Source organism: Cyphomyrmex costatus, unplaced genomic scaffold, assembly GCF_001594065.2.
Source record: "Cyphomyrmex costatus isolate MS0001 unplaced genomic scaffold, Ccosl1.0 scaffold229, whole genome shotgun sequence".
NCBI lineage: Eukaryota > Metazoa > Arthropoda > Insecta > Hymenoptera > Formicidae > Cyphomyrmex > Cyphomyrmex costatus.
In genome coordinates, this window is record NW_017276357.1 from 541,196 (window position 1) to 563,978 (window position 22,783).

At 32.7% G+C, this 22,783-nt stretch overlaps 1 protein-coding gene across 1 annotated transcript; it reads right to left on the minus strand.

Moving 5' to 3' along the window:
* Positions 1 to 339: 339 nt before the first annotated feature.
* Positions 340 to 13,901, minus strand: LOC108773948 (homeobox protein Hox-B1a). Its single transcript, XM_018539936.1, has 2 exons — positions 12,953 to 13,901; positions 340 to 824 (listed from the first exon to the last, which is right to left on the minus strand). The coding sequence occupies exons 1-2, from the start codon at positions 13,899 to 13,901 to the stop codon at positions 340 to 342; spliced, it is 1,434 nt and encodes a 477-aa protein (XP_018395438.1).
* Positions 13,902 to 22,783: the final 8,882 nt, after the last annotated feature.

A 22,783-nucleotide genomic window follows, 5' to 3' on the forward strand; every position in this document is an offset into this window, starting at 1 on the left:
GGTTTCAATTTTGATTTGCCACTTTTGAACCATACAATATGATGGAATTACAATCAATGTCATATTCTATAGTTTAGAAACGGGATGTTTAGATGTATCCCGTATATACATATATATCACATACCTCTACTTTCAGGATACAGAATAACATTACTTGTCTTAACTTTTTCGCCGTATTGTGTTCTCATGATGCAGCCTGAAATAGTGAATTTGAAAATGACTCGTGGCTGCAGTAATTGTCATGATTCTTATTAAACTTTTAGCTCTGATAATCACCGAGCGCTACCAATTATCGAATCATAGACCATAGTGCCGTTCGTTACTGCAGCAAAAGTCGCGTCAATCCTTGGAAGATGGGGGTGATTCTCTTCTGTTGTCACTAGAAAAGCTAGACAAACCGAGACCGCCGATTTCGTGACTGGACGAGCCCGTCGGAGAATTGCTGCTACTCCTAGCACCACTCAGAGGCGTCACATTCGTGCTATCTGCCGGTATTAGACCTTCCTTCATACGCTTCTTTTGCTTCATTCGTCTGTTCTGAAACCAGATCTTCACCTGCGTCTCGTTAAGCTGCAGCGTGGAAGCGATCTCGATACGCCTCGCTCGCGTCAGGTACTTGTTGAAGTGAAATTCTTTCTCCAATTCGGTGAGCTGCTTATTCGTGAAGTTCGTACGGCCTGTATTGTTGAAGCTACCAGCGATACCAGCCAACGAACCGGCGATGCAGCTCACTGTTCCGCTGGCGGTGCTTCCGTACACGGATGAGCTTGATCCTGCGGCTGCACCGCCACCGAACTCGATTACGTTAGGATTTGCTTTCGTCGCTGAAACAAATTTGTTGTTTTTGCTATAAATATAATATCTATGCAGAATAATTATATTATATATTATATATATATGTATATGTATATATATACACATACAGGGGTGGGCAGTATTTGAAATAAAATCTATTTAAATACGTATTTAAATACATTTTTGTATTTTGTATTTTAAATTTGTTGTAAATACTAAATACATCACAGATTCTCGGTGGTGCCCGAAAATCCGGGATCAAAAGCTAGAAAGTAACGGAAGCGTTCTGATATTCACTGCCAATGCTGAAACTATACAGTATACATTACGTGCGCTATAGATTATAGCACTGGCAGTGAAATTAGAACGCATCTAAGAAGAGAGTCGCCACGTGATCCAAATCTTTTGATTGGCTCGGAGTGCATGGACTCGAAAAGATTAGAGTGACAGGAAGATATATATATATATATATATATGTATATATATAAAAGCCGTAGCTTGTATCACTGTTATACCGGTTGTAGACCGGCACCAACGCGATGTTCGTAGCGAGCGACACGCGATATCCAAGCATATAGGTTTAGAATGAAAACATCGGTAAAACTGTACGCTCATTTTTCATTAAATAAAAGGTTTTAAAAGATATTTTGTATATAAATATGATTTTAATGTATTTTTTCCACCCCTGCATTAAATAAGTTTAAATCAAATTGGAAAAAAGTGTTTTGTATTTAAAAAAGAATAAAAAAACTATGTATTTAAATACATTTTTTTGAGTATTTTGTATTTTGCATTTAAATACAATTTTTTTAATATTTTGCCCATCTCTGTATGTGTGTGTGTGTGTGTGTGTGTGTGTGTGTGTGTGTGTGTGTGTGTGTGTGTGTGTAAAATATATATAGGGCTGAGCAAAATACATCATTAAAGTATATATATATGTATATGATGATATTTGAAATACAAAATATAAAATGCAAAATACTTTCACTCTTTCGATTTTTAAATATAAAATATATCCACATTTTTATTTTGAATAAAAAATACTTTTTTTTAAGTATTTAGAAATACTTCCAAAATTTGTATTTTATATTTTATCTGTTTTATTAAAACAGAAGTAATTTAGCACAAAAATAAACATCGTGTGCCGCAGGTTTTATATACAGTATTAGTAGCAGGATTTCTCTAATGTTTTATCGATGATTATCAGTTAATTAGCGACAGCGTCGACAGCCAGTAACAAGTTCTGAATAAAGCGCGACTTTCATCGGGTAGTTAACGATATCGTGGATATCGACAATCTCATCAATAAGATGTTTAGAGAATCTCGCTATAGAACAAGAAGAGACAGAAAGAGACAAGTCAAGCCCAGAGCCAAAACAAGAGATGACTTGCAACTAGTGATGCAAAGCCTGATAATGCAAATTGCTTCAGCTGCCTGCAATAGCCAAGGTTATTACACCTATATTGGTTGAAATCATATTATTTCCATCGTTATTGCTATTCCCTCGCATTGTGTCTAGAGCTTCACTCTCTTGCACTCTTTAAAAATTCTGTTGTTTTATACTATCAGCCGTACGAGAACCTCACGAGAAACTTACTTTCTTGTGCGAGATCATGAGATTTGGTAATATACTGATGACTTAACACTGTTTAAGAGTTGACGAAAATATAATCAGTATCGCCAATTGTCATATAAGAAAAACTATAAGTTACTATTATTCTTGTCAAAGGTTATTATTACAAATTTTTTGATATTTCAAATACAAAATACATTGAAAATGTATTTGAAATTCAAAATACATAGAATAACCTTCTTGAAATATGTTACAAAATATATTTCGCAATGTATTTGAAATGTGCCCAGCCCTGCATATATAGATGTCATTAAGTTAGTCTTAGCTGACCTATTCTTTAGTTAATTAATAATAAATTTTTCCTTAGCGGGAAAAATGATATAGAATTACATATATGTATATTTTTATGGAATAAGTTTCAGTAATTGTAATAGATAATATTTTTTCTGTTTTTATTTATAACTTTAATTGTATTCTGTTGTAGTACAATTTAGAATGTAGTTGTTAAAATTTAAAATATTTAAAAAAGATTTTCGTTAACTAAATATTCACTGTCAGTAAAAACTCATTTGAAATACGTTTGCAAATTTTTGTTCACAAACATATAAAGTGCAGAATTTTTAATAATTTATAATTGTCAAATATGACAAACGTAAACGATTGTTATATTTCTAATTCGGATATTTCCAATTTGGTAGTCCTTTACGTATAATAGAAAACGTAACAGACACGAACGTAATATGTGTCGAATCAAGATCAAGTCAAATCCTTTAAGTGACAGTCGTTTGCTGGCCATAACAGCTGGTCACTATCCGGAGAGCAATTTTAGGGAGATGACCTGTACAAAGCTGAAAGAACGGTAGGGTTGAGCCCTAAATCTGGATCAAATTGCATCAGCTGTAGAGCAAACATCCGTTACGTCGTTACGTAAAATTTTTGATTTTTCTGCTTAGTCGTATTCAGATATTATGATTTCTTAATATTCGGTATTATCTTATGATGTGTAGATAAATTTTTACTTCAAAAGATAATGCAATTAAAATATTGAAGGGCAGAAGTGACAGGCTTCGACAGAAGGATGAGGATACATTATGAAAATTAGATTGTTATTTAGACTACGGTATGTAGCAGTCAATTTACTTAATAGCAGGGGACAAAACTGTCAGCCACCGCCTTAAAGTCGCGTCTTCTCTATTATGTACATTTTCCTTCAATGTCTCCTGCAACTTGGCCCTCTTCGACATTTTTATAATACATTTTTTGTTTGGTCTTAGGAAGTTGTAGTAGCCTGACGTTCTTTATGCGTTCGTAAAAATCACTTTATGTGTATCGTATCAAATTTGGTACATACCAAATATTTATATTTATAAAATAACTTTTGCGAATTTTCTAATATATCCGAAAAAAGATCCGTCACTTATATACCGAGACCCTGAATTTAGCTTGTGGCCATTAAGCTTACGGTTTTCCAAGCCGAATAATAAACTTGGACAAGTTCTATTAGACGTGCCACTGCCAGATACAATGAAATGTTTCTCGTTTCTGCGACTCATTCATCAATTTAGCACTTTAACGGAGGACCGACTACGGTGCCGTTGATTTTCTGTACGAATTTCCTTTGGCAACAACGAAGACGTTGTATCCATACAACGTAGAAGATAAGAAACTTTGAATTTCCGTAGATTAATATATATGTATGCAGGAAAACAGATACTTTTTTATAAATAAAGGAGCTTTATATCTCTTTTTGAGAAATAAATAAAAAAAGGATTTGTTGTAGATTTATCATTTCAAAATAAAAAACATGATAGAATTGAATCTTATTGTTATTGTTACCACAGAGTATTATCGACAAGTTACGCTCGTGTATGTTACGCAGAAATTATATCACGAGCACGCATCAAATATTCTTACGTCAGCGGTCTTACTTTAAGCTCAACGTTATACTGTACATAGAAATTAGTAGTCTTTAATGTCAGGAATCGTTTGCTGTGTAAATAGGGGGGGGGGAGAGAGAGAGAGAGAGAGAGAGATTGACATTTTTAATTATCTTCTATAAAATTTTCGTAGAGTCACATTTTATAACACGATTATATTATACAATTATAGTATCATTTGATAGATTTTTCAAATAAAAGAATTTTTATTATATAAAACATTATTTAATATTAGATATAATCTAAACATCTACAATCTATAGAAATGTAACGAAATGAAATTTTATGGTTATGAATACGAAGTGTTTTTTTTTTTTTCGACAAGTCGTAGTAACATCGTCGTCCTTTAAACTGCAGATGACTAAATTATCACAAGACGATGCGCGTATTTATTTAGGAGCTCGGGTGGTTGGCGTTGATGCGGATAATCCAAACATTATATATAAATCAAATACAGCTGGATCCTGAATACGGTGCATCAATGTGTCAGTAAAAAAAAAATCATTACGAGTTACAACTAAAAATAACTTATAGATAATTATTTTCATTTTACAGTTATTTTCTTTTCACAATGTGCGTCTATCTTGTTAGAGTCAGAAAATTCTGTGAATTATAGTAGGAGAAGCATCAGTGCCCGTATCTAGAGCTCTGTCCTTTCTGTAATATAATACATAAGCATCTTGTATTCTGTTATGTTTACTATCACCTTTCCTTACGTCATACTATCCCTATAGCTTTTAGCCTTTGAATAATATTTGAATTGCGTAATGTTCCTTTAAGGGGGAGACTATCGACGTATAAAAGCACGCATAAGTGCAGATGATTCCATGCGATCGAAAGATTAACTTCATAAGTAGTTGTGACTTTTTTGAAAATGCAAATCTAAAAATTCATGTATCAATTCGTGTACAATATATTTATGTAAAAATAATGCGATTAGCCAAAATTGTATTTTAATCTACGATTACACGTGTCAAGAATTTCTCAAAAAATTCAAACAAAATTTTCCGAGCTGCCTGCGATCTGCCCAAAATTTTTCCTAGAGATAATATATTTAGCCGCAAGTTTATCGCAAGAATTGACAAAACGATTTCGTCGACATAGTTCCTTATATTCGCAACCCCCCGTCAGTTATGCCCCGACGGTCGCGTTGATTTCAACATTATGATAGGTAATATCCTGAGTCACAGTCGCGTACGAAAAGGCAATGTTGTGTACCATAATATGGCGTACATGTGGAAGGGCTGCGTGCAGCACATTCGACATTCACACTCCGGGTTCCCCTGCGTTTTACGTTCGTGTGTGTTTGTGCGTTCATGAGTATGCCCGAAGCACTTCCCGGTGAAATTAGGCTCAGCACGACACCTCGTGAGAGTCGTTGATAAGTTTCGCGCGCTTTCTTCGCAATAACTCGCCCCCAACTGGCACAGGTATTGTCGATTAGGATATAAAGCAGCTTTTTCGTGAAATTCTTCATTTTTAAATCACGAGATGTCTCAATTTAATAAATTTCAAAATCTTGTCACTTGCTTGTATAATTTAATCGCAAAGTTTGATCATTTCATTCTCTATAAACTTGAATTTACAGTCAGGAGCTATTATTATTAGCTATTATTATCGATCTCTACAAAATGTGATACGTTATTAAATTCAACCGAAAATTGTTAATAACTCGCAATATATGTATAAAGAAATGTTCATCATTGAATTTATAATAACACCCTGCTTGGTGGCTAAAAGTAACGTGTAAATACTGTCTACGGCAATTGAGCCGCGTGAAGGAAGATTACACAGCCAGCCGTCGGCGGTGCGCGGAAATGAAAATTACCGTGAGGCGAGACACGTGGACAGCGTCGGCGGCGGCGGCAGCGGCGGCGGTTGTCGGAGCCCGGTCGAGCGGATCTGTCGGGCCGCGCTCGGACAGGAGTAAGCGGTGGCAGCCAGCGCTGCCGGCGCGTTGAAGGGGGCGGCAGCGGGGGGTGTGGGGGGAGGGGTCAGCCAGAGGAGGGTCAGTTGCTGCCAGGGTTGTGTTGCGGGATCCGGGGTTGCCGGGTTCGGCGGGTGGCAGCCCGGGTGGAAACACGCGAACGATCCTCTGATCCCCTCGCGAGATATCGGGCCACTCACTCACGCGTCCGCCGGCGACCCTTACGGAGCGGCGCGCAACATGCCCAGCCAGTTGTTCGATTCTACCCACAATCTCTGCCTTCTGTCTCTCTCTCTCTCTTGTTCGACTTTCATCTTCCTTTTTCTCCTTTAATCGGGCATGTCCTTCTTCGTGTTTATCTCGCTTCCTTCCCCGTTTAGCCTATGCGTCTCTCTATCTTTAGCCGAAGCTCTTCATACTCTTTTTCTGTTTCTACGTATCTTTGTTCCTTTATCGTCTTGCCTTCACTTTCTCTTTCTATCATACGGTTTTATTCCCTTCACTATATCGTCTTCTTGGTCTCTCCCAAGTTCAGGGCTGGCGTGCACGTCCGGCGACACCCCGTTTTATGGTTTAAGTCCCGCGGGATAACTTGATTACAGATTTTCGGGAGATTTTGCATTTAGCGAGTGTACTTATTGCGTCTGTTGGGATAATTCGGACCTTGTCGGTCAGCGAATTATTGCGTTCGTGCGAGCATAGTCACGAAGCATTTTTGTTCATCAATCGATAAAACGGTATGTAGTGCCTTGTTTATGCACAAGTAATATGTTGCAAGCTCGTTGCAGGGAAATTTCTCGTGACTGAAACACATCTTTTGTATATCAGAAATATAAATAATATTTGTATACTTTCTACAGAAAATTTAATATAGTACTTTTATGAGTCTCCGATAAATTGTTATGTGAAATAACGTATTATTAACTAATATGCCTATATATCATTTCGCTTTAATTAAAACATAATATACTATACGTTACAATCTTTTTCTATATTTGTTTTTTATGTATTACGTAATCACGAATAAATTTGATTATATCTAAGCGCACGAAGAGAACACACGAAAGTTGACGAGCCGATGGTGAGTTTTAGCCTCGTCGTAATGCCGCTCCTGTATATATTCGGTCAGGGCGTCGATAGCGACATGCATATTTTAAGCCAGCCTAAAAGGTGATAGTCTTCGAGGAAGCAGGCTAACTCCGAACGTGGGAAGTAATTTATGAAGTGTGTTCGCGCGATAAATATTGTTTATTTCATATTTTGCTATGAGCAAGGATAGACATGGAGATACTTATATGCCTATCTGATCATTCTTCCATATTTCGTCATTTTTGCTGACGGGAACATATAAAAGAAGATATCATTTATTATTTTTTCTTAATTATAAACTGTTAAATATTTTATATAAAGCTAACAATGATTTGTTATTGCCTAAATTTATTACACAAATAAATTATTTCTTGCGCATTTGACGCATACAAATCATATGATTTTCATTAAGATTGAATGACACAACAACTGCTGTTATTTATTTTTATTGTATCACAAATTATAATATCCAGATAAATAAAAGATTAAATAATATACAATTCAGCATTTTAATCTTCTATTAATAATATATAATGCAAAAAATTATATCAGTAAAACGTTAAGCATTACAAATATTACTATCTTTGTATTTTTATGTTGCTAAGACATCACAGTATATTGATAAGCCGAGGTTTTCGAACGAAATTCTCCGTTTCTTAACCATGACAACGATATGGAATTATTACTGCTATGTTACGAGGGGACGTTCGTTTGTCTCGTTTTTCTCTGCGCGGTATTGCCAATCCCGCTATTGAGTATAGAGAGAAGAAATCGAGTTTAGTATGATAGATTGGGCGGGTTGACAGCATCACGACGGTCTTTCCGTCTCCTGTCTCGCTCCAATCTTGACTAAGGGTGGTCCGTACCGGGTGCGTCCCTATAGAGAGACCCTCTATTCTAGACCCTCTGAAGCTTGTTATGGAAGCTGTAGGGAAGAAAAAAGGAGCGCTATTGTAAGTCCTCGGCCAACCAAAAAAGTTAACCAACCAAAATCTAGCGAAATCGCCCCACTGCTCCGCTCCGCCCATCTAGTTATTTCTTTCAAATTTTCTCGTTGTAACGTATATTCGTTGCGTGCTGTACTTTCTTAACCAGCTCTAAATGTAATTGTGTTCAATTAATTGTATCACACACTTAAATATAATTTTCTTTTTCACAGTGATTACGCACAGTTATATTGTATGTATTCTGATGATCTTATATATCTTATTGTTCGTTTATTATAAATATTAGTTTGATTATTGATCTTTTCTAAGTATTTTCACAATATAATATTTTGTAAACGAATATTAAATGAAAATTTACCAAGAAATATTTAATAGGTTTAGATATTCTCTGCTCATTTATGTTATAACACTTTATATTGATATTCATTATTTATTGTATTAAATTGTACATATATATAACAGTTATCATACACAAAAAAGTTTCTAGACCATAAACTAAAAACTTTCAAGTATAAATAATAATATAACTACTGCAAATATTATGTTTTTGGCAAAATCGTGGTAAGAGATTTGTCGAAGAAAATTGAATTGTACGCGGTGTATTACAAAAATATCAAGATGTAACAGCAGGAGTAAAAACGAAAGGGGTTAAACGAGGGTGACAAAGTTTCATTTCGGTTTGCATGCTTTGCTGCAATAAACGTCAGTCCCTTTAGTGCCTGCGATGGCGTTATTAATTCGATTATAATGAGCTATTAAGTGAAACGCTGGTAATTCCGACAAGCTCCATCAAACGACTAAGCTTACACTCACTCTCTGAGTTAGAAGATTGCGGGGAGCACCAGGCCGTTAAGCAAATTAGTGTGAAGTTGGGGGAACTATTCCGGTCTTTTTAGGCATTATTTTCGATGAACCACGCTACGTCACTTTCATGGCCAATCAATTTGACAGTAATATGTAGTTATTTCTTTGACATCAAAGTTCGTTTGTCGAGATATGTTAATAAAATGATAAAAGCTATGATACGCGTACACGTTTCATACATGTGCTACGTTTACATTAACCGTTTAATTATATTAACTATATCTTAAAATTTACCCTGAAAATATGGTAATCGTGGGACAACATTATATTTCGAAGAAATTTTATGTAAATCTCTCACATTCATTAATAAAACTACAATAAAATGTAAAATAAGTATGATTAATTTTACTGAAATGCATGGTAAAAATCTTTAAATTTATTGTATTATACCATAATTACTATATTTTCAGGGTAAATTTTAAGAAATCCTTCTCTCCGTGTACACAGCAGGAAACATTTTGTATTTATATTTGGAAACGGTTCACTCAAATCCTTGTTAACATTTTGTGTTGAATTTTTTAATATGTTCGAGTATTAACTTAACATAACACGCGATTGTATTATTTTAATGGTTTGTGTTAAGTTGATTCAATATTTCTTAGTGTCAAAGTAATACGATTTATGAATTGATGAATAAACAATATAAAAATAATGTGTTTTAAAACGTAAATTTTAAAATGAAAAAGATATATAAATAAAATATGTGTGTTAATTTAACACACTATAAATGTAGATTTTACTGAAAAAATATGCTCTCTCACACACGATTTATTTACAAACTGTGTCAGTATTTATTTTCAGTTTATCTTCTTAAATGATATTTGCATTACCTTTTAACACATAGATTTGAGTCCGTTAGAAACACGTAAAATGTGTTAAATTTAACACAAATTTTCCAACATGTATGTATATGGCCTAGTGCCTAATATGCCCTATTCGTTGTTGATAATTACACGGTGAATTCAACAGATAACAGTAAATCGTGCAGGCTGTCCGTCTGACTTGATTGTATCAGTTTATTGCTCAGTTTGTTCATTCTGTTATTGTCCGTATAAAGCAAAATGCAGAACGTGTCGTAGTATGTTATTAGTCATGATGTATAATATTTCATAAGTCATTGAGATTTCTCTTCCAAAAGATGATTATTAATTTTTGTAATTTATTATATATGTATATATATATATATATATATATATTGTAATTTTGTATTTATATTCTACAATACTGTATTTACTTTATATTTTCGTCATAATGTTTTGTTTATAACTAAAGAGAGGGCAAAGATTTTTGCCCTCTCTTTAGTTATAAACCAATATGGTCAACTTAGACATATTCCAGACCATGAATTCTAATTTTTATATATGTATATATGTAAATATAATAAGTAATGCTTATAAGAGCCAACACAGAATGTAAGTGTGTGAGATACAATTTATTAAATTAGTATAACGTTTCGACCCTCGTTTTGAGTCCTCTTCAGTACAAAAAAAGATCTTTTTTATACTCGAAACGTATACGTTACACTAATTTAATAAATTGTATTAGATGTTTGTATAATTATATTTTTGTATTTTATTTAATATTTTATTTAAATAATAAAAGGTTAGCTAAAAATATTAATTAAATTATTGTAAATCTGTGTGCTATGTAGTATTCTAATCTATGCAGTATTTCTATCTATATTTTATATATTATAATATCTCATTGTTTATTACAAAAGATGGATGATAAGAATACTCAAATTGCAATAAACAAGAAAATAAACGAATGTATTTTTCTTAGCAATACATTTCAGAGTAAAGTTTTTAAAAGTTCATAAATATACCAACTTATTTAATAAATCAATTATCTTATTATTAAGAATTAATTTAATAAATTTGTGTGAGTATATAAAGATTTATTTAGTTAAGTTTTAACGCAATGTATTAATGATCTATTACCATCGTACAATAAAATTGAGTCATATTTATATATTTAACGATTGTGATAAAAATGTATGTTCTCGGTATTTAAAAATACAGTTGCAACTAATTCACTTATTTTATAAAATATATGAATAACACTATTAAAGAGGTTTTTATTGGTTAATTATTAAATAATTTTAAAATCTTTTTGCAATAAATTTTATTTAAAGATCCTGTTGTATAAAAATTTATTTTTGATTTTTAGAATATTAGATATATATGTATAAATAAATCTTACAATGAGACAAATATTTGATGTAGGAAAAAGACATACCAAAATATAATTAAATAAACGCATACTATTTTATTAGTATAAACCAATTGTAATTAAAATATATAAATGTAGCTTATAGTGTAAAGAATACAATTTATACTCAAATATATAATAATAAACATGTTTTAGACTACATAAATATGTTTATTAATATTTAGAGTTGATTCATGATAACGGTGGAAAGGTGTATTTTTCAATGTCATTATTTTCTATTATTTATTTTATGTCCAATCTTATCAATTGATTTTACGACAATCTCATAGGCGTAAACGAAAATCAAATTTTAAGGCAAGATATTATTCGTACTGATAAATTTTCGTTATAAATATCTTGGAAAACAATATTTATCTCGGACATAATAGATACGATTCCGAATGATAATATGGGTTTATGATAATTTTTGTTATAAACTCATTCACACTACACATTTATTATGATTGTATTTACGAAAAACGTAATTACGTTTTACAATAACAAATTTAAGTTTTAAAAACGGTCGAAATAATATTGAGTAATAAACTTAATTTATATTGAATTTGATAAATTTAATTTAATTTGGAATTAAAAAACTAGTTAAGACTAAAGATTTATGAAACGTGAACATTTCTTTTAAAGATAAGATAAAGGAAAATCAATAAGAAATACGATAGCAAATTGCAGACTAATGACATTAAGTTCTCATAAGGCTAGTATTATTGGGTGGTGCGCGTATGATTAATGATTATAGCAAACCGAGATTACATGTCGCACTTTATTAATTCTCATACATACAGATTGTTTGAAAGTCACTGACTTAACGATTACGGAATAGCATGTCACATTCTGTCTTTGACAAACTGTCCGCCTTGTTTGACAATCTTAATTGAAGACCATCTATGTAAAAATTGTTCATCTTCTATCAAATGTTACTTTACAAAATAATGATTTTGATGTACTAAATTTTTGTGTATCTTTAACAAGAATCAATTGGTTAAGTTGTGACTTTCAGAAACTGAGATTGCTTCATTAGCACAATAAAAAAATAAATATTATCTCTGATCTTTGATAAATGATTTTTAATGTTAAAAAATATATAAATAAATAAAAAATAAAAAGATTTTACATATTTTATAAATACGTAATATTAATTAGATGTAAAATGCATGTGAAACATTCATAATGATGAACATGTAAATAGTAATAACGTACTCCTTCTGTAAAAAAGTTACATAAAAAAATTTATATTAATAAAATCAATTAGAGTAAAATATACTAATGATTTCTAAATTATTAATATTCATAATTTGTCGCAGATATATGTTGAATTGAATTGAATTACTGTGACTATATAATTTTAAAAACGGTAGCGCACTATCCGGCAATGATAGTGCTTTTCAAATAACGGAACCATGAAAGATAAGACAGCCATGATTCTGCATCTTCATACACCAAGCTATGAACAAGCAATCAAGTTGAACGAGGTTTAACGAATGGCTACTGGATTGCGCCCACAGAATACCTAATTTCACGCTAGTTTGCTCACTGTACATAGGCGTCGACTCTACCGGAAATTTAAATCAAGTGTGGATAGTGGCCACTTACCGACTGGCTTGGGTACGTTTCTCTTGACCTGCATCCACTTGTACGTGGGTACTTGCGCCTGTTGCTGTTGCTGTTGTTGCTGCGAATGATGTGCATGCGAATGTTGCTGTTGATGATGATGCCCGTGCTGATGAGGATGTTGAAGGTGACTGGACTGTTGCAAAATGTGATAGGTAGTTGTGTCCGAGTTCTCTTCTTTATAATGTGCCGACGGATGCGTGGAAAACTCGCTCTGTTGTATCTGAGTTTGATAATGCAAAGATTCGTCCGAGGAGGGCAGTTGATGAAGATAATTCGAAGTCCCGCCAACTGCTATTGGATAATCGGGTTCATGGTGATGATGGTGATGATGGTGATGGTGATGACTAGAAGATTGATGATGGAGTTGTTGATCATGCTCCGTTCTTGGATGACTAGTTGGAGGTACTGTGGTTTGATGCAGGCTGCTACCACTGGATGGATGATGGTGATGATGATGGTGATGAGAATCTTCTCTGTAAGCAGGCTGTTGAACGTGGTAACTTTGATGCGGATCCACCGAGGCTACTGCATGCTGCTGCTGATTTGGATACGATGAAGACGATGCGTAATCCAGATTGGTGTAGCTCAGGCCATTCTCCGAAGAGATTATCGCTGTGGTGGAGCCATTCTCGTGGAGAACGGCACCCGTCGGGGAGTAGAAGCCTTGAGGCGGTGTACTGGACGATGTGCCCGAATCGGCGGTTAAGAAACTCTCGGAAGACGATGAAGAATATGGCGCCACTGCAGTCTGGGGGTAGTAATGAGTTGGAGCTACCTCTGGGGAAGGAGGCACAGACACGTGACCACCGACGGATGAAGGCTGGTGATGGTGGTGATGGTGATGATTTCCTTGACCCGAGAACACATAGTTAGGATATGAGTCAGGTTTGCCATAGGTCCCGTACATGCCCATGTCCATCATCATCATCCTCGTAACGGAGAGACGAATCAATTGACCACCCACTGTTTCAGCAACTCCGATGTGTACTGTCCAAGTGGAAGCAAGACAAATGATTTACATCATGGCTAAAATTATACCACTGTTTCCTCAATTGATTATTTCAACATTGCGTATAAAAATTTACAATTTTTTATTTCACACAAATACCACAGAAGAGTAAACATTTAAATTTGTCCTATTAAACAAATTTACAGTAAACAGCACAAAATTAACCTTAAGTACTTGGCAAGATATAGAAATCTTGAATAAAAGTCTTTCAAATAAATCGATAAATGTCCATATCGGGTTACACAAACTCACAGATGCAACTAACTATTAAATCTCCAAGTTATCACAAATGCGCACTAAAATCACATAGAAAATATAAATAACAGCTTTATAAAACTCTTTACGGCAAATATCCATGATCTAAATTTGATACGTTCTGAAAGTGAATAATTAAAGTCTTCCGAGAATAGAGTGAACGATGCCAATTCGCGAGCACTGCGAAATATTAACCGTCATCTACAAAAATAATCCGTGCGGACACTCGTGCAGTCGATCCGTCCAACACGGGCCGTTGGAGTGGACTGGTGAGGTGGACTAGCGTAGCGGAAAGCTGCACACAGGTGAGACTGACCCGCAGTAGTCTGGCGTGTTTAAGTTTTCCTTCTCTCTCTTACTTGGGCGTATCGCCCAGTCGTAGAGTGGAGGTATTGCGCTGCGTAAGGTTAGTTCAAGGGGGAGTCTCCATTATTGGTGGGCGGTACTTAGACGTAGTCACGTGATGACGATTGGGCGGTGCCAGCCAATCGCGAATGAGTCTGCGCGCCCCGAGTCCACTGCTTCATGATGGATCACCAGTGTGAATTTTATTTTTCGTTCCTTCTTTTTATCTGGCACGCTGCAGTTGACACTTATCGTCGCGTCGGGTAGGAGTCGGGTATTATATCTCGGTACCCACCTTCTATGCTATCCGGAGGCAAGCAACCTCCGCCTTTCCATCCCCTGGATAGGTTGTTTTGTGCCTTCTGCCTTTTTTCTTTTCACGCTCTTGACGGGTCTTTCTATGTACTTGCGTGTCTTGCCCGCCTCAAGATATCAAGGTACACACAAACATCCTGCGTTTTTATTATAACTGAATAGTTTGATTATTATATGGTTGATCTACTGTATGCATAAATATATCCTATCTTATATTAAATTCATTAAAATGCTGAGAACTGATTGTTAACTAACGGTGAAATTTATATCTATTTTATTATTTCCTACATATGAATTTTTAGAAGAGAAACACTAAAGTATATATCATAAATGTGAAATAAAGTACATCATTGCAGATAATTTTTGTGTTGGCTTGTAATATCTAAAAAAGAAGTAGAGATAGATAATTTAATTTGGTAGCTGCAATGTCACGCTAATAAATAAGAAAGAGATATTTCGGTCACACAGGCGCGCGACCGACGCACGAAACAATTTGTGACTCTTCAGACTGCTAGGATATTCATCATCCTCACGTCGTCGAAACCCTGACATGACAATACACTAAAGATATAGCGAAGGACTAGATCACATTCGACGCTACACCTCTGAAAAACTTTTTTAAAATTTATAAAGAATTTTTATTTTGAGTGCTTCTCTACTTAAAACACTTTATTTTTATTAATTTATTATTTAGAAAATATAAAATTTTATATTTATTCAATTGAGAATTTAACCGTTTATTAAATACAATATTAAAAATATCTTTAAAATAATTAAAAAATCAAGGGACATGATTTAATAGTTTTACAATTGTATATAATTTTATATAATTATTAGAAACTACAAACAATACTTTTTCTTAAGCTCAATATACACCCTCATAAAAATTTCATTTTTCTATTACATTATTATACCCTTATTTAAAATTTTCAATAAATTTAGAGCTATCTGTTTAATAAGCATTTACAAATTACAACATTTTACAAATTAAATTTAAAAAAGACAGAATATATATAAGATAAAATATACTCTGTGTAGTGATTGATTTCATCAGTGATTTGATTTAATAATAAAGTTTGAGAACTTATATTGAAAGTTAAAAATACACAAAACATCTTTTTCTAATGCAATTTTAATAGATAGATGATATTTTTAAAAAATTAGTATTTAACTTATTCATTTTAATTTTGTTCTCTATTGTTTTATTATCAATTGTAAAAAAATATGATTGTATGTAGGTGTGATAATACGATCGAATTAAATCGCATACTTTATTTTATATTTATACTAATTATTCTATTCGTACTTTATGTATTATATTTATTTTATATATAGGGAGCGCAGACTTTCAAAATGCGTTTTGTCCAAAATTTTATTTTTTTTTTCAGTTAGAAATGGTGTAGTGTTTAATATTTAAAAAAACTGATATTATAATAAGCTACTTTGTCCAAAATTTTATTTTTTTTCAGTTAGAAATGGTGTAGTGTTTAATATTTAAAAAAACTGATATTATAATAAGCTACTTTGAGATGTTTAGAAAACATTTTTTCATCGTCAATTTATATGACTGAAAAAAGGTATAGAGATTCGAAGTGTGATGTGCATATTTTAACTAAAGACAAACAAAATGCATTTATTTAACATTTTTAGCAATTGTTCACAGCAATTTTGTTTAATACATTCCTGGTTGACATATTATATTATTATTTTTTGTAAAGTGTATAGTTTTCTTGTGTGTAGTTTCTGTTTTTCTCATTTTCTAAAAATTACAAATTTTGGATAAAATACTTTTTGAAAGTTTACTCTATATATAATATAAATATTTAAAGATTAATTAGTGTTATAAAGTAATAAACTTCTTTAATAACACTACAGTTAAGAATAATCGTAACTCTAAAAAGTCTTGTATCAATGATATACATATAACATGATACAAAAAAGGCTGAATTATGAATAATATAATGAAATGTAATATAATAACAAGAAGAAGGAAGCCAATAACGGTCAAAACTGGTTCACAATACTTATTATAATTATGTGTGAATTTTGTATACTGCGTATGTAGTCTCCCCATATAAATCGCGACGCTGATAGTTTTTCAGCATTGACGCATACATACTTACTACCGTAGTAATATCACGAATTTAATTGATTAACAATTTTTGATGCTCATAGGCATCATGAATCTTAATAGTGTTTTGAATGACATATTAAAATCTGAAGATGATAATTTTAAATTGTCGTATTTAAAATTCTGTAATTCTTGTATTGCAAAGAATATTACATAATTTTGGCTTCTTTCTTCTTGTTGTTGTTTATCATTGTACGGTCTTAAAGATTTTTAAAAATGTAATATATAATATTAAGTCAAGAGACTCTGCTGCAGTTGCTAATAATCAAAATATTATATTAATTAAGTCAATTGTAAAAGAACATTATCCTAATTATTATTTAACAGATGAGTCGTGAACATTTTTGGCAATAAGGGGATCCAAGAAAAGTGACAAGAGCTCGCTCGTCCGAAGGACGCGTGACGGCCCATGGGATATCTCTTACCCCATGCGAGAGCGCAGTGACAGGATGACACATTCCACCGTGAGAGTTTTAGAAGCATGGTCCCGTATCAGCAGTTCAGTCAGAAGAGCTTATATCGAGGGCGCCACCTGCGGCCACCCGCGACATCCGTCCTGTTCCGTGCATCAGACCAGGGAATCTTCATCTTGATCGAGCCACAGTGACGTTTGATAGTTCTGATTCTTGCTGTCGGCTAATCTTTTTCACTTGAACGCGCAGTTACATATACCTTATCTTTATCGCAATATGTGTAATAATTCAGACTTTTCGTACATTTTGATCTTTGAGTTTAAATGTCTCATTTTCATACAGTTAAAATTAATAACATTATTGATATAAATATGAGATCTTAGTACACCGTTAACGTCAATCAATAATACTTACAGGACAAATTTCCATAGGAAATACATTTTGTGTGTGTGAGTATTTTGTTTTTTATACTACTATTACTATAATATTAGTAATTCATTTTGATAGTAAAATGCTAAATTAAAGTTAAACAAATTAATGTGTACCTAAAAATCTATAAATAATAAGGTTCTTTATTTAATACTTTTGACAATTATATGATTTTCGCGTCGAGACTGTGAGATAATGGACTTATCAAAACATTTGTGTAGCGCAATTTAATTTATCATATAGAGTTAATAATAATTAGCATCTTGTCTATAAAGATTCCTATTGTTATTGAGAAATATGGTAGAACTAAGACAAAAGCAATTATACTGCACGATTTTTCATCGATAAGGTGTGATTTCTCAGGTAAATATTTGGAAGACGTGTTTGTCGAAATTTGCGAGGATTAAATTAGTAAATTTGGGTTTAGTCTGGTCTAATGTTGGATAAATATCAGCACCTTTCTTTCCAGACGACGCGTAAACTTTGCTTGGGATTCTAATCCCATTAAACAATTATAGTCTACTCAATCGGTCCAGTACCCGTCGTCTCGTGCGGTATCATGCTGAGATTTGACGTGGGATGAGGCACCTGCATTGTCATGCTGAGCTATAGTCGTTTTGTTGCAGTCCTGACTTTTATCTGCAAGCCACAATAATCCGTCGCTTTCTAAAGTGCTTCTTTTTTCTATTAAAACTTCTCTCCTCTAGCGTCGGTATTGTTTATTATACATATAACACAAATTAATTTTTTTATTAGCAATTACTACACACATTGTCGGAAACTAATGTGTTTTTATTCGAGATTCGACAAATAGTAATAAAACAATTAAAGTGACGGAATAACATTAAAGCAGAAAATGTGAAGTAGCTATCTCTGTCATTCGACATTTGTAATAAGAGAGATTAGAAAGTTAATTCAAAAGCTTCGATAATGTTCAACAGAAGCGTTAGAAATAACTTTAAAAAATATCCCTGTTTTTGTGTTTGTTTACATACAAATATTTTACTGTGTTTGAGAAAGGTAGTAAACCTTGACTTTTGTCAACGTGTCAACTGCTTGAGATGATATTTGAAGAGCGCCTAATGTTAATTGTCCGGCGCACCCAGATGTCACGTCTTAAACAGTACGTTTTCGGATGTTGGGTGTTGTGTCCATCAAAGAACCAGTCACAACAATTCAGCGGGTGTCTACTGACGAACAGACAGCTGTCTATTGAAAAAATCGCGTGGGATTTTCAGAAGGATTCCGTCTTTATAAAATGATGCACTACATTCCACTGAAACGATGTCACTTCTGCGAGGAAAACGGGGGAGTTTTGAAACCGCGTGAAATAAAAGGAGAAAGATACGAGTTAAAGATAGAACCGAAATTTTGAATATCTTCCCTTGAGGGATAGAATAACTTTATATTTCTCTTTATATAACACATTCCATTTAACATCGATTAATTTTTTACAATTAATTATTTACAAAAAAGTTGTAAAATTTGAAAAAGAAACTATTTTATTTAATTTTATGATTTATTATATTTTATGAAACTATATAGCTGCGATTATGTCCTTAATAGCTATATGTTAACAAAATATCGAATAACTTTCTCTCTCTGTTCTCCTTTAATATTTTTGTCTTTCCTCTTACTAATAAAATATTTAATACATATATAGGAGCGTCACGAGAAAATAAGTATCTCACACATCTGTTACACAAGTTTTAAGAAATGTTCGAACGTTTAAACGAAACGATTCGGATTCAGAATTGGAGCTTGGTACGTACAGCTCTCCTTCGAAATCTATTATCCAATCGATCTTCCGGTCAGAATTTTCCATAATTCTGCTCATTTTCGAAATGGCGCCTGGCTTTTTGTATATCGCTCGCACGAAATCGTACCAGGGACATGGGAAACCCTGCACAATGGAGTCATCAATCATTCCGTATGAGAGTTACTCGATTGCTGCTCTAACTACGCGCAGCCTTGTCGAGTTAAGCATAAATGTGAATGTAATATCAAATACATTTACAGATAATATTAAAAATATTATGGATAATTGTAGATTCGTTTTCCATTTTAGTTATTTTAGCATTCTTTAATTAATATTTCCTATAAACTGAAAGAAGTAATTGTACCTATTTTCACGGTTAAATAAAACCAATGGTCCGCGTAACGCGCTTCTAGTGTAATAGGTATTAGCACGCATTTAGAGTATAGTTGACGTTACATGTACTGTAGAATTTCCGAAATAAATGTGCACATTTATCGAATAAAAACCTGTTTTCTAAATACGGATCCATAATTTAAAAAATTAACAAGTACAATTCATTAAAAAATTTTAAATAAATATATTTTTACTTAATCTCTTTTACACAATATTTTTATTTAAAATATTCTAATATTCTAATTTTATGTAGAGGACAAAAAAGAGACATCTTTTTATATGTGCCATTGAAAAGTTGGAATGTATTACACTTGTATCATTATCAGAATACATGAATATGGAAAATTTAATGACAACGGATAGGAAAACGTCGGCAGTTATGTTGGGGAACTATTCAGCAGGCACGCAGAATGACTTTGCAATGCTCGATATGCCATTTCATTCAACCTGACTCACAGTTAGTCTGTTCTACGTGTTGATCGTATCGTAGTAAATATTGAATAAATGTAATTAGGCGCTGGTGTTAGAAGGGCGCGTGCACACGATAAAATTATTCATTCGAGTGATCCTGATGAGTATGTAACTTCTGTGTCCACGCGGTAAAGCAAACATTGAACGTTAGAAACAAGCTTATTATTAAAGCTATTATTAACTTTTTTTATCTGTTGTTTAACTTGATGTTCGGAATGTTGTATGATCATATTTATACACAACTACATGCATAAAAATGTCATAACAGTGATAATAATATCGTAATAATCTACGACAGTATTACTTAATAATTATAATAAATATCTTATTTACAAGTAACGTTATAGAAACGCGAATAATTAGCGAATTAATGAATTTATATTAGGTACCTAATAAAATAATATTGTGTTACATAACAATTAAAAATATCTGTAAAACATTATTATTGCATGCTCGTTGTATATTTCATGAATTTCTGTTATACTTGCCTTCATATTTAATGACACTAAATCGATGAACGTGTGTCGTGCAGGGCTGATGTTTGAGGGATTATGTTCCGTGCCCTTCTACAGCGAGAAGGTACGGCTTGGATCTGCCCTATGACGCACGAATATCATAGCCGCATGAAGGAGAACGTGCATTCGCGGTAATAAAGTTAGCACGGTAATTATGACAGGCTCGTTACCAGCACGTCGCTACGGGATATGAAGTGCTAATGAATGGACGCATCGAACCAAGGGGTGGCTGGTACGATCGTGTATTTCTGTTTTGTTCGTAAACAAGCTTTAGTTATGCATATAAAATATCAACTTAGTATATTTATGTAAAAATGTACCTGTACAAATAAATAAATTTTTTTATTATCTTTTTATCTTAATATTTACATTATCTATAATTTGTAGAATAAATTATTTTGATGAAAAATTTCTTATAAAGTTATAAAAATGAATAATTGGCATATTATAATAAATGTTATATAATATTATTTATATAACATTAATTACATTATAATATAATAAAACTATATTATATATACATATAATATAATTATATATATAAAACAGTAGTGCTTAATATTGCTATTTTTTTTATTATTTTGTTAGAATGTTATACATTGTATTGCTAAAAAAAATAATTGTTCATATTTGTACATTTTTATGCTAAATCTTTTTATGTACTAATATCTTATATACTATATCTTTTTAAGCTAACAATGAGCTAGAATATGATAGTAACAAATCTCAACTATATATTACATATGTCATAACAAATATACATATATTAAAGAAATAATCGTGTCTCTAACAATTGATCAGTTGAGTGCTTTCATCTTCGCTGTTGATAACGCCGAGGGACTTGAATTATTTACTCAAGATAAGATTGTTCGCACATTCGAGAAATCTTTAATCTCTGAATTTTTCCGCATTCCTTATGTGTTTTGATACAGAATAAATAAAAGATTACATCTCACTCGATTTTACTGTATATTCACTGAAAAAAATTTCTGGTTGAAAATGGTCAAAATGGATGAATCAGAATTTTCTAGTCAAGTTTATTAGAATTCTAGTTAAGATATTCCGGATACAATTGTATCAATCAGAATATTCCGGAATATCTTAACTAGAATTCTAATAAATTTGACCAGAAAATTCTGATTCGTTCATTTTCAACCAGAAATTTTTTTCAGTGTTTGTTTAAATAATATTAAATACTTTTGAAATTAACTACTTACGTGGTATATAATATTCACACTCTATCTTATATATGATCGCACCAATAACCTCTGAATAGCTCTCATTAGCCTGATTATTCTTGTTATTTGAAATTCTTGAGAGTCTTCTTTAATTTATTTGTTGAATATACGCTGGCTGAAAGATGCGTTTGTTACTTTCAAATTATTATTTAAAATTAAGTACTTTGTGAAGAATATCATTACGTCGACTTGCCAATAGAGGTCTATAGTTAATCTTGTCAATTCTCGCAAGTGCTGAATTACATGATTATTTGTTTATATAGAACTTCTTTCTAACATCTCTCCCAGGCGTCTAAGGTAGGCTCCCACTACGTTACCTTACTGATGAGTCTAGTAGTGGAAGCCGGGACGAAACGCCAACTCGTGATATTCTTCACAAATTCTTATTTTTCTCAGTTTTAAATTTATTTCTTTCTTTAATATTTAATTTAAGATTTTAATATGTCTTTCAACATATTATTAAGATCTTGTTAGATGCTATAAGCATCAAAAATTGTGATATTACTACGGTAGTTAATTAGATTTGCGTTTTAAGTT

Excerpts from the sequence above, each read along its gene's own strand:
- LOC108773948 (XM_018539936.1), bottom strand. The coding sequence starts at position 13,901 with ATGATGATGATGGACATGGGCATGTACGGGACCTATGGCAAACCTGAC. Across the intron at positions 825-12,952 it reads AAACGTACCCAAGCCAGTCG|CGACGAAAGCAAATCCTAAC; the intron begins GTAAGTGGCCAC and ends AATTTGTTTCAG.